This window comes from Berghia stephanieae, chromosome 11 (genome assembly GCF_034508935.2).
Source record: "Berghia stephanieae isolate SIO BIC M18660-M18661 chromosome 11, UCSD_Bste_1.3, whole genome shotgun sequence".
Lineage (NCBI taxonomy): Eukaryota > Metazoa > Mollusca > Gastropoda > Nudibranchia > Aeolidiidae > Berghia > Berghia stephanieae.
In genome coordinates, this window is record NC_088370.1 from 21,293,585 (window position 1) to 21,306,084 (window position 12,500).

The 12,500-nt window shown below is 36.3% G+C and overlaps 1 protein-coding gene across 1 annotated transcript in view; it reads left to right on the forward strand.

Annotated features, from left to right (window-relative positions):
- The window catches only part of LOC144956529 (gamma-tubulin complex component 5-like), a 48,393-nt gene that overhangs the window by 12,479 nt on the left and 23,414 nt on the right, over window positions 1-12,500 (forward strand). Inside the window, exons 10-16 of the mRNA XM_078887087.1 lie at window positions 971-1,067; window positions 2,870-3,110; window positions 5,470-5,681; window positions 7,510-7,625; window positions 8,365-8,684; window positions 11,724-11,845; window positions 12,386-12,500. The exon at window positions 12,386-12,500 is cut by the window's right edge and continues 40 nt beyond it. Coding sequence (XP_078743213.1) covers window positions 971-1,067; window positions 2,870-3,110; window positions 5,470-5,681; window positions 7,510-7,625; window positions 8,365-8,684; window positions 11,724-11,845; window positions 12,386-12,500 — 1,223 coding nt within the window. The remainder of the gene's footprint in view (window positions 1-970; window positions 1,068-2,869; window positions 3,111-5,469; window positions 5,682-7,509; window positions 7,626-8,364; window positions 8,685-11,723; window positions 11,846-12,385) is intronic.

Below are 12,500 nucleotides of genomic sequence, written 5' to 3' on the forward strand. Positions count from 1 at the left end.
CAAACTTAAAATGGTAAAATGCATGTTAAAGGCTTCTTTTTTTTTTCCTTCAAAATTTGTACAGGTATGGGTTATGTAGTAGATTAACCAAAATCAAGAATGCTGCATGTTTAAATTTTAAAGAACCATCAATATTTAGCTGCCTGAAGCTGATGGCAGTGAAAGGATCAGATAAAAGAACAACCCCAACCCCCCCCCCCCCCCCCCCAAAAAAAATAAAAAAAAAAATTAAAAAAAGGCAATATCCACTAAACATGCTCAAAGCACTTTACAAGGGGTCTCTAGTCAACAGCACCACTTAACATGTAGGACGAGACTTGACGCCTGTAAGGCGATTTTGTGATTTTTTTTCTGACAGATGCAACACTGTTAATGGCCAGGTACTCATTTTATGCCTGAGTGCAATGAGAGAATGTGAGTAAAGAGCCTTTTCCAAGGACTCAAATATGGGCTGCTTAGAGCGTGACTCAAACCCTGGACCTTCCAGTCCAAAGCTGAGTGTCATATCACAATAATAATAATAATAATAATAATAATAATAATAATGATAATAATAATGATAATAATAATATATCTTTATTGTCCTCAAAAAAGTGGCAATTTGTCATTTGGTTACACATTTATAACAATACAATATATTGACAACAACACACACATATGCACACTAGTAACATCGTAGTCATCGTCACCATCATTGGCATCAACAACATCATCATCATCATCCTCATCATCACAACAACCTTCCTAATATTTCCGTTACAATCCTTCACTTTCTCCTTTCCCCTATAACACCATCACCATCCTCATCATACTCCATATTATATTATTTTCCTGTAACAAGCTATGAGAGGGAAAGCTTCAGGTTAAAAAACAAACAAACCCAAAAAAATCATTAGGCATCCCTGATAAATCCTTTTCATCAACCCATTTTTATTTATCTCAATGATCTTTTTTCTTTCATTTATTGTAGGATGCTGTCTGGAGTCTGTGATTTGTTCATTTTTACCTGTGACAACGAAGGACACTTTGCCGTCAATCCTGACATCTATGTGTCGCATCTGACACCTGTAAGTAATAAAGGGTAATGCATACAAACAACTGAAATGGCGTTTTTTTTCAAAAAAAATAAAGTCTCCAAATTTTGCAAGCTAAAAACAGCAAAATTTGCTAGAAATTTGCCAAAAATTTGCAATTAATTTTCTGAAAAACCCATAATTAGTTCATGAAAGAGAAAGGTATTTGTTTGATTTTAAGGGTTTCGCAGCACTTGCAACAAATGTACGGTCATATCAGCGCCAGTAAAAAGGAAGAAAATGAGATAGTAAAATAGAAACTACTCTTGATTAATTATCTTTCACGTTCTACACAGGCTATCAAATTGAAAGAAAATAAAAATCGTATTTGTTTTTTTTTTTTTTAATTAGTTTTTCCCAAAAATTATTATTCTTGTTTTTTTTTTCTTTGAAAAATCTCGAAAATTTTCAAAAATTTGCAGATTTTGTGGCTGCAAAAACAGCATATTTTGCCAATTTTTGAGGCGCGTTGCAGATGCAAGCAATGCAAAAAACTGCCATGCCAGGGAAACAATATTGAAAACTGGTTCACTTGATATTGGTGGTCTCGATAACTCAAGTATTTATTTATTACTATTATTTTTTTTTGATAATGATTTATAAACATTTGAGTGTATTCCTCTTGGTGGGATCCTGTGCTTGTCTGGATGGAACTTTTAGGTGATCTCAAACTAAGTACACTGATAGTGTGTTTTTGGGATTCACATCTGTTCCCTATTTGAACTATTCCCCTTTGCCTTACTTTTTCTCGCGTGTTTTCAATTGCAAATCTAGAATATTTTGACTTAGCCATTTTCTTCCTGACACTGATATGACCTAAACATGTCGCAAGACCCATAAAAACAAAACAAAACAAATTATTCAAACCTGCGACCAGCTGAGCTGTAGCCCTTCAGTCTGGTACCATGACATAAAAGTTGGATGTAGTTGTTCTAGATAACAATGTGTTACTGATACTTGGATTTGGTGGGAGGAAAGCATGTCTGACTTGATATTTTAAGTAGGCCCACCAACTCTCTCAAGATTTCCAATCTAGTTGCCCTTTTTCTTTTACTTCCAATAGCAGACAAGTTTTCACTTCAAGAGCTTAACATTTTTATTTATTTTTGTTTAAAGGGAAATGTTAGAATTGCAAAAAATTGATAAACATAAAAATGTAATTTAACCACCATGAATTATGTTTAATATCATGTTGCATATAGTGCTTGACCTTATGTGTTTATAAAAAAACACCAAAGAGAAGTAAGTAGGTATGTAAGAAAATGGTGCCTAATTTTTAAGTATTCAGTGGACTGTGATCTTGGCAAGTGCAACAGGATTACATCAAATATTTAAATAGAATACTAAAGTGAAAAAGAAAAAAAAAAAAGAACAAAATAACATATACTCAACAAAGTTGTCCTGTAACTGTAAGTGCAAATCTAATTAATATCATAGTTAAATCTCGCATGCCTTTTCTTTTATTTGACCATTAAATTTGTCCTTCGATGTCAATGTGTGACAGGCTCAAGTTTGACTAATCTAAAATTCCTTGTTTAGCATTTTGAAAAGTTGGCAGATCTGCTAAGGATTTGGTTTGCTTATGGTTTTTTTCCAATTTTTTTTTCATTTAATGGTAGTATAAAGTATTATTACGAGTTTGTCAAATTGTTATCATGTTTTTAAAATTTTTTTGGGTAGACAATAAAGAATGAAATCTGAGATGAGCTTTTTATTTGTTTGACACACTTAGTCTCATTACTCTTTGAATGCAGTGATATTTACAACTTGATACTCAATTCTCTTTTCCAACACAGGAGAGCTTGTCCAGTTTCCTTCAACCGCTTATGCGCAGAGCACACCAGGTGTTTCTTCTTCAGACCTTTGTGAAGTCGGTCGTGTCACACAACAGTAACAGTAATTGCAGTTTTACAGCAGATGAAAACACACTGACCTCTGACTCTCAGACATACCAAGCTTTTGCAGATCGGGTGTGGTCATTTTTGACTGAATTCAAAATGGCTGTCAAAACGGAAGAGCAGATTGTGATGGCTCAGGGTTAGTTTTTTTCTTTCTCTACTCTTAGTCTTTGATATATTTTGTGCTCATTGTTCTTTTCAAAAAAAAAAAAAAGGGAAAGGTAGAAGGGTGGGGGGGGGGGGGGGGGTTGATGGTCCTGAAAGATCAATTCACAGGCTTAGTTCTGAATCCAAGTAAATGTTAAAACATGAGCATTTACATAGCCCAATATCCACTAAACATGATCAAATTGCTTTACAAGGGGTCCTTAGCCAACAGCAACACTTAACATATTAGAGACATGACGCTTGTTAGGCAATACTTTGTTTTTTTCTAACAGAGACGACCGTTATCAATGGTTAGTTACTCATTTTACACATAAGTATTCTTGGGGAATTTGAGTAGATAGCCTTTTCCAAGGACTTAAATATGAGCTGCTGCTCAGAGGTGAACTTGAACCCTGAAACTTCTGGGCCAAAAGTGAGTGTCATACCACAAGTCCACATAGCCAAATATTTTTCTTTTAGAACTTGAACCCCTCTGTCCATCCAGCGTTGATTGATTAGCTGGGTCTGTTTGGTTTGGTAGAAAATGCAATGCGATAAGGAAGTGGTCTTGTTGGACAGGTTGGCAATGGGGCTCCCAATAGCTCAGTTGGTGGCGGGTGGTTGGATGGGAGCATCACCCTTGAATCATATACCTATGATGTTCGCATGGGTGTACGATCCGATAGTGATGTCGTTTCTTCTTCTCTTTACTAGCCTATCCTGCTTCTTTGGTTTGTGATTGTATTTTTGACAGGGGATATTTTTTTTTTCTGTAAATCTTCTGCCTGTTTGTTCTTGGTTATTTATAATTTAGCTTATGATATCTTTAGGTTATGATTTTGATTTACATTTGTACTATTTTTGTTAGATTGCTTGTTTTTTTGTTTCAGCGGTCTCTCATATAACCTCAATTGTGTTGGAAGAGACCTAAAGCAACAAACAACAACAACAAAGCTCAGTTGGTAGAACACTCGCTTCACACGCAAAGGGACTGAGATTGATACGGGGTGCAGTCGAGATTGTTTCTGACTGACCCCCCCCCCCCCCCCCCCCCCTTGTCCACCCAGCAGTGAATGCTTAGCTGAGTCTGTTAGATTTGGCAGAAAGTACTTTGTAATAGACTAGTATCCTATCCAAAGGATAGCAAGCAATTGCTATTGTCTGTTTTACGCTATAGTAACTGGGATAAACTCCGGCTCCTGGGCCCAATGGTTCTGAAGGACTACTAGTTTAATAAATGCCAGCTTCTCAAAGGACCTCATGGTTCTTCACTCACTCAATGTAAATGAGTTACCTGGCTATAGGCAGCACCTATACAGGGATGCCAACTTTTTACGAAAATTAAGCATTTACTACATCAAAATGACGCCATTACGAAAATTACGAAAATCTTCGAAAATAACTTATTGTGGTAAGCCACCATTTTTCTTGTATCATTATAAGATTAAGAGTATACAGTGTTATGACACTGAACAGTATTCTGTTTTACCCATGAATGGGGACTGCGCTAGAGTACACATTTTTTTTTGACATTACACATTTTTTTTCTCCCAAATCACACAGTTCTGATTCTTTAGGTTGGCATCTCTGCTAGTATTGGTTGAGTGCTTGTTCAAAAATTGCATTTGACTGGTGACTTGTACTATCTTCTTCCTCTTTAAGACAGATCCTTATTGGATGTATTCTCCCAAACGCCCTGACCGAACTCCTTTCTGATTTTCAAATGTGCCTTGCGTGTCCTGCCTCTGAGGTTGTCTCCCCATCCAGTTTGCTATGTCTTGAGATCACCTTCTCATTGGCTTCCCTCTGCTCTGCTTGGTCTTGCAGGCACCCTCTAAAAAAAATGTTTAAAATCTAGCTTATATATAGCGCAATATCCAATAAACGTGCTCAAAGCACTTTACAAGGGGTCTGTGGTCAACAGCAACATTAACATGTAGGATGGTACATGACGCCTGTTAGGTAATATTACATTTTTTTTTCTGGACAGAAACAATGGTGTTAACGGCCAGGTACTCATTTTACACCTGAGTATGGTGAGAGAATGTGAGTAAAGAACCTTCTTCAGGACTCAACTATGCGCAGAGCGAGGCTCAAACTCAGGACCTTCCGATCCGAAAGCGAGTGTCATACCACTAGACCACATAGCCTCACCCTCATGCAGAGCTCGTCTTGTGATATGGATTCAATTTTTTGATAGTTGACATAAGCTAGTAATCTGTAATACTTATTCTCCTAAAGAGAAGAGTCTTAGAAACTTATACAATATGAAATGGAAATTTGATACTTATGGCCATTTTATTGTATTTGCTTATTTCTTTATTTTCATTTATCTTATTTCATATTTCCAGAGGAGATGATGTCATTAAATAAAATGTCTGATGACCTCCGACCCTGGTTTGGTAAACTGGACCTGATCCACAATATTTATGTCCGGGGCATTCGAGAAGCTGAACACATCCCAGGAGTGAATAATGCCATTCGGACATCTCTGTTGCTGAACACGTTGTACCAAGTCCTCCATGAAATTGACCCTGTTGATTGTGTGGAATCGGGATCAAGTGTGAGAAAAAATATTGTCTTCCTTTCTTACAACAGAGGTTCACTGAGTGGTTTAGTGCTGTACAAAAGCCTTTGAGGCCCCAGGTTCATGCCACACTTCAAGCACTTTTTTTTCCCTTGGGCATGATTATTATCCTCTCCACCTGCAATGCGCTCACTTGAGGGTGAATCTTATTGTCATGGTTCGCATGTTTGATGACTTATCTATTTTCCTTGATAGGAATAACCACCATTGGTATTATCTAATGAGGAATGCCGCTTTATACTTTGTAGCTATGGCTCTTTATAAATAATCTCTCATTTTTGATGGGGTTCCTGACCTCCCATAGTGGGCAGGGAGGTACTTACTGTGTCTTCTATCACCCTATATTTGTTTTCCAACATGCTTTCTGTCATTGTCTTGGAATAAGATTACTTGGTTTTGTCCAGGCCCTGGCCGGATACCCTAGCTGGGAGGGAAACAGTCAAGTATATAGTTAGGGTTTTGGGAGATGATATTTTTTTTCCTTGTGAATCATCTCTCTGTTATGCACTGTATTGTTTTGTGTACATATTATATATGATTTGTATACATTTGAGTGTATATCTCTTAGTGGGGTCCTGTGTCTGTGTCTGGATGAGACTTTTAGGTGATCTCAAACTAAGTACTTTGATAGTGTGCTCTTGGAATCTACATCTGTTTTCTATTTGAACCAATTCCCATTTGTCTTACCTTTTCTTGGGTGCTTTAATTTTAATTTTAATTCTAGAACTTTTTACTATCCCGTTTTCTTCATTTTTACTGGCGCTGATATAACGTTAATGTATTGCAAGCGCCGTAAAACCCTTAACAACAATAACAACATCTCATTTTTGACAATAGCTATTTCCTTTGGAACATCTGGGCGACTTCATCTTACGATGAAGTTTCCAATTTTTTGTTGTTGTTAATGCCAGTGGGTATATTGTATTATTTGTGTGTATTCCTCCTTTGGCGAAATCTTATGCTTGTGTCTGGATAGACTTGAAAGTAGTCTCAGACAGTTATATCTTGGTTCTGGAATCTCCCTTTATTTCTTGTTTAAACCAACTTTACCTTTATCTTACTTTTTCTTTGGTTGGAGTGAGTATAAATCGATTATCTATTAACTCTCCCGCCATCTTTGTTTTTACTGGCACTAAAATGTCTTAAAATCCCTTAAACGAATAAATGGGAACTAAAATTCTAAAGCTGAACAAAATTCAGACTAAAACTTAATGAAATCTATAACAAAAATAGAAATAAATATCATCTGTAATTTAAATGGATGCAGCAGCATTGTACAACACTTGTTTGATTTCTTTAATTCATTTCATTTAGTGATCACACACAAGAAAACAAATACCCCCCCCCTCCACAAGATCACCAGTGGTCAGAATCCACTGACAAGAGATATCTATGTGAAATCATGATGAATTCTCACGATTGATTGGTGCATACAATAGAATACAGTATTTGTCATTTACATGTAATATGGTGGCATTGCCAAGAAGAGAAAGAGAAGGAACTATGAGTTTGATAATCTTCTTATGATTGATTGTATTCAAATTAAAAAAACAAAACATTTGAAAATGATACAAATTTCAGAATAAATCAAGTTGTTCTTAGTCTTATTGTAACTCTTTCATTCTCACTTGAATGGATGAACAGATTACTTTAATTTTTATTTATGTTGAAATTAATTGAAATTTATTAATTAAAAATTACTTTAAATTAGTAAATTTATGTTGAAATTAATTGTAAAGAACCGTCTCCAGATTATTAAAAGAGAACGATGTTTTCAACTTCAATCAATTTGTTTCCCCCCCAGTCTGAATTGGTGTTGAATTTGTTGATTCATTCCTCAAGACCTTTGTTGGACATTACGAGCAACTGGATAACAAACGGTCAATTGTCGGACCCCATGCAAGAGTTTGTAGTACAGAGGTATGTTTGATGAAACAATTAGACAGATGATATATAATGGGAGACAACCGAGTTGGTAAATATGATCACTGATTGGCAAGAATTTGCCATTTTTGACACGAAAAGCTGGATTGAAAAATATCAAAACACTGCATAGTCATGCATACCTGCCAACCCTTCCACTTTTGGCGGAATCATTCCTATTTTCACTCTTCCTTTTTGTACTATTCCGCCATTGTCTCTAAAATTCGGATTAAAAAAAAAAATGATGATAATGGTAGGAAAAAAAAAGGAAGAAGAAAAAAAGAGCGAAAAAAGGTGAAATTCCTATTTTTTGTCTCAAATTCCTATTTTCAGGCATTCTGATTCCACTTTTGGAATGTGAAGGGTTGGCAGGTTTGAGTCATGTACAGGAATCAGGTGTGTTGTCATAGTTTGCACATCACCATTTGTTTATCGTTAGTCAGATTGAACATCTACCACTGGACCAAATATAGCTCGCTATTGACCTATTTAAATGTTTCATTCATAGAGAAAAATTTAGAAATGCATAATCTGACATGTTAAAACTTATTTGGTCCATCAGGAGTGATACGTATGTATCATAAAGGGCTAAAAACTCAATAATAAAGAAACCAAATAAAAGACTCCCAACAAACTATATAGATAGATCAATGTAAATGCGATGTTTATCAGCTGAACTTGTTTGTTTGATAAATCGTTTTATTCATTCAAATTTTTTCGCTTTTTTTTTTTTCAGGAACAAACAAATCAAGTCATTAGATGAGACTTTCTGGGAAAAAGCTTTTGTCTCACACGTGGATTTATTTCCTGAAGCGGATGAAGTCGAGCAGAAAACTCCAGCGAAGAAGACAACAAACACAGCCAGTAAAAAAGATGAACGGTTAAATAATGACGGTAGACTGAGTTCTCACAAAGATTCCGATTTGCTGATGCCGACATACACTCCCATATTCCTGCAGAATTCACTGAATGACACGCTCGTGACCGGCAAATCCATGGAGGTCTTGGAAAATTTAGGTCGACTTGGCGAAGTCTTGCCTGGGCAGCGAGATAACTGTAAGTTGTTTTCATCATCATCATTGCCTTTTTCACCCTGGATCAAGGTATCGGCCACAGGCAAACAGTTTTCATCATTCTCTATCCTGAGCTAACTTTTTTATCTCGTTCCATGTCTTTTCACTTCTCTGTATATCAGCTTCTTTAATTCATCTCCATATTCCCCGTGGCCGTCCCCTTGATCTTCATTCCCTGAGGGTTCCAGTCCAATACTCTTTTTGTTATAGTGGAGTCATTCTTTCTAAGGGTGTGTCCAATCCACCTCCATCGTCTTCTTTCTATTTCCTCTCCCACTTATTTCTGCTGTGTTCTTTTCCATATTTCTTCATCCATCCATTTTATTCCGAGTAGCTTAGTTGTTTTGATTTGACTTTTTAAATTTAGCTGTCAGTGGTTGGCGGATGCAACCATTTGTCGCGACTTCATGGTATCCATTGAGCAAAAGGTAGCAGAAATATTCTTAGTTGACATTTTCAATTCAATTCAATTTTTTTTTCTCGTTCATTCTTCTTGATTTTAAAGACCTTGTTTTATGAATGGTTTTGGATGAGAGGGGGGATGTAATAATAATATTAGATTGCGTTTATTGGGTTATAAACACTCAACTTAATTTAAGATTGAATTTCATTTTAAAGACTTCCTTGCTTTTTGAATGGTTTTGGATGAGATGGGGTGTAATAATATTAAATTACGTTTATTTGGTTATAAACACTTGTTTTAATTTAAGAATGAATTTGAACATTTTACCTTGTTCTACTCTTTTAATGTTGTTGCTAATATGTTTTGTTTTTAAAAAAAATGCATTTCTCTAAAGCAAAATTTAATGATTAAAGGATATGAAAGTTCAAATGAATAGATTATTGGACACACATGATCTGATTTGCACAAATATGACCTCTAAAAAAAAAAGAATTGAGCTTTTATACAGCGCAATATCCACTAAATGTGCTCAAAGCGCTTTACAAGGGGTCCCTGGGCAACAGCAACATTTAACATGTAGGACGGGACATGACGCCTGTTAGGCGATGTTACAATTTTTTCGGACAGAGACAACACTGTTAATGGCCAGGTACTCATTTTACCTGAGTACGGTGAGAGAATGTGAGTAAAGAGCCTTCTCCAAGGACTCAACTATGCGCCGAGCGCTAGGCTCGAATCCTGGACCTTCTGATCCGAAAGCGAGTTTCATACCAGAAAATCACATAGCCACTCAAACCTGGCTCAGCTACAGGATCAACTATGGAAGCACCATATCAGAAGGTAGTCTCCTGGACATGTAACTGTGATATGCTACAGGATCAACAATGGAAGCACCATATCAGAAGGTAGTCTCCTGGACATGTAACTGTGATATGCTACAGGATCAACAATGGAAGCACCATATCAGAAGGTAGTCTCCTGGACATGTAAATGTGATATGCTACAGGATCAACTATGGAAGCACCATATCAGAAGGTAGTCTCCTGGACATGTAACTGTGATATGCTACAGGATCAACAATGGAAGCACCATATCAGAAGGTAGTCTCCTGGACATGTAACTGTGATATGCTACAGGATCAACAATGGAAGCACCATATCAGAAGGTAGTCTCCTGGACATGTAACTGTGATATGCTACAGGATCAACTATGGAAGCACCATATCAGAAGGTAGTCTCCTGGACATGTAACTGTGATATGCTACAGGATCAACTATGGAAGCACCATATCAGAAGGTAGTCTCCTGGACATGTAACTGATATGCTACAGGATCAACTATGGAAGCACCATATCAGAAGGTAGTCTCCTGGACATGTAACTGTCATATGCTACAGGATCAACTATGGAAAAGTGAAGCACCATATCAGAAGGTAGTCTCCTGGACATGTAAATGTGATATGCTACAGGATCAACTATGGAAGCACCATATCAGAAGGTAGTCTCCTGGACATGTAACTGTGATATGCTCATTTAGAGGCACTAAATAATAATGTGAAATTGAATTTAAGCTTCAATTTAATTACAAAACCAGATCAAATGAACGTTTCGGGTTTCCCCTTTATCGACAAAACAGGATGAATGAAACGCCACAGATAAATGAGATGAATAAACAAAACATTGGTTGGCAGGAATGGGCAGCAACATTTACATTAATTTAGAGGCAGTGGTTCTAATAGAGCCAGTTGGCCCATTGAGCTCGAGTTTAACTCAGTTTCTATAACATCTATATTCCTTAATTCCTTAACAGGCGATGGGATCTTATGGTGTCATTGCAAAAGGGCGTATTAAAAAAAAATTATGACACTTTTTGTTGATTCAGTTGCAATGCGAGGAGACTTTTATGTTTTACAAATTCTAAAGTACCATGATTTCGCCAGTCCTATTTGAAGAAAAGAAATCCCAACAAACTATATATATCATCACTAAACCGAACATAGCAACACTCAACAGAAGAAACAACTAACTTCCTCATGCAGACATAGAAACAAACACCTTTTATGTAATTACGAACCTCCATAAACACGAATCTATAAAAATACGAAAACACAACAATCTACTTTCACTTCCACTTCCTGATGAGAGCAACGCTCGATAACAACGTTGTAGAAGTCAAACTATCTTAATTATATTTCAAATGTTTATATATATATGAATACAATGTGATTGTCATTCTCTTCCGACTTCCATTCTTAGAGTGTCAGCAATGTTAGCATCCAGACAATAATAGCTGTTGCTTGCTTCCCTTTGTATATGACACAAGTCTATCGCAAGGTACTTTCTGCCAGATCTAACACATCCAGATATCCAATTACTGCTGGGCAGACAGCAGGTGGTCAGAAAAAAATCTCGACTGCACCCAGGATTGATCTCTGTCCCTTTGCTCGTGAAATTTATAGGCAGGCTTCACTGATACTAATAAATAGGTGCCTAAATGAGTCAATAAAATGGAGATAAAGATAAAGGGAGTAAACAAAACAAACAAAGCAAAACAATTCATAGATAATAAAAACTGCATCTGACAAGAGTGAATTTTGAGTGACATTGGTGAATTTTTCATAGACATAAGACCTCCTTCGTTATACGAGTTACTGTTACAAGATTTGAACAAGACGTTTCCTGAACAGAATGCTGAGTCCCCAAAGTCTCCAAAGGAAGATGAAACTAGCCAAGAATTGTTGTCGGTATGTGTATAGTTTGTATATCAAAAATTGTGGAGAAATTAAATCATATATTTCATATGTATATCATATGTATTTTCACTCCAGGTCTTATAGACAAGGGAATCCACATTTTTTAAATTCTTTAAAATGTTGTTGAGCTGAAGGCTGTAGCATCTTATTTATCATTGATGACATCTTGAATAAAATTAAAATCATTTAATTTTTTTTTTTTTTTAAATAGGTGCATTTTGTATGCGTATATTATGTCTATGCTGTAACCAAGTGAAAATTTGCCTTCATGGACAATAGATAATATATAATAATAATGTACTTTATTCATGCAAAATGGAAATTTAACATAATCCTTTTTTAGTGACACATTGGAATCATTCTGTCTCATTTATATCACCATCATCGTCATCATCATCATCGTCGTCGTCAACATCATCATCATCATCATTGACAAATATTATTACAGCAGTTTATCTCTCTCTCTCTCTCTCTCTCTCTCTCTCTCTCTCTCTCTCTCTCTCCCCCCCCCTCTCTCCTTACCTCTTTCAGTTTCCTGCCAAAGACCCTGTGGTGTACAGCCTGTTAAACGCAAGGGGGACCAGAGACACTTTGTTGAACATTAACTTTGCTTCCATCTTCTCCAATAAGTCTCTCTCAACCAAAC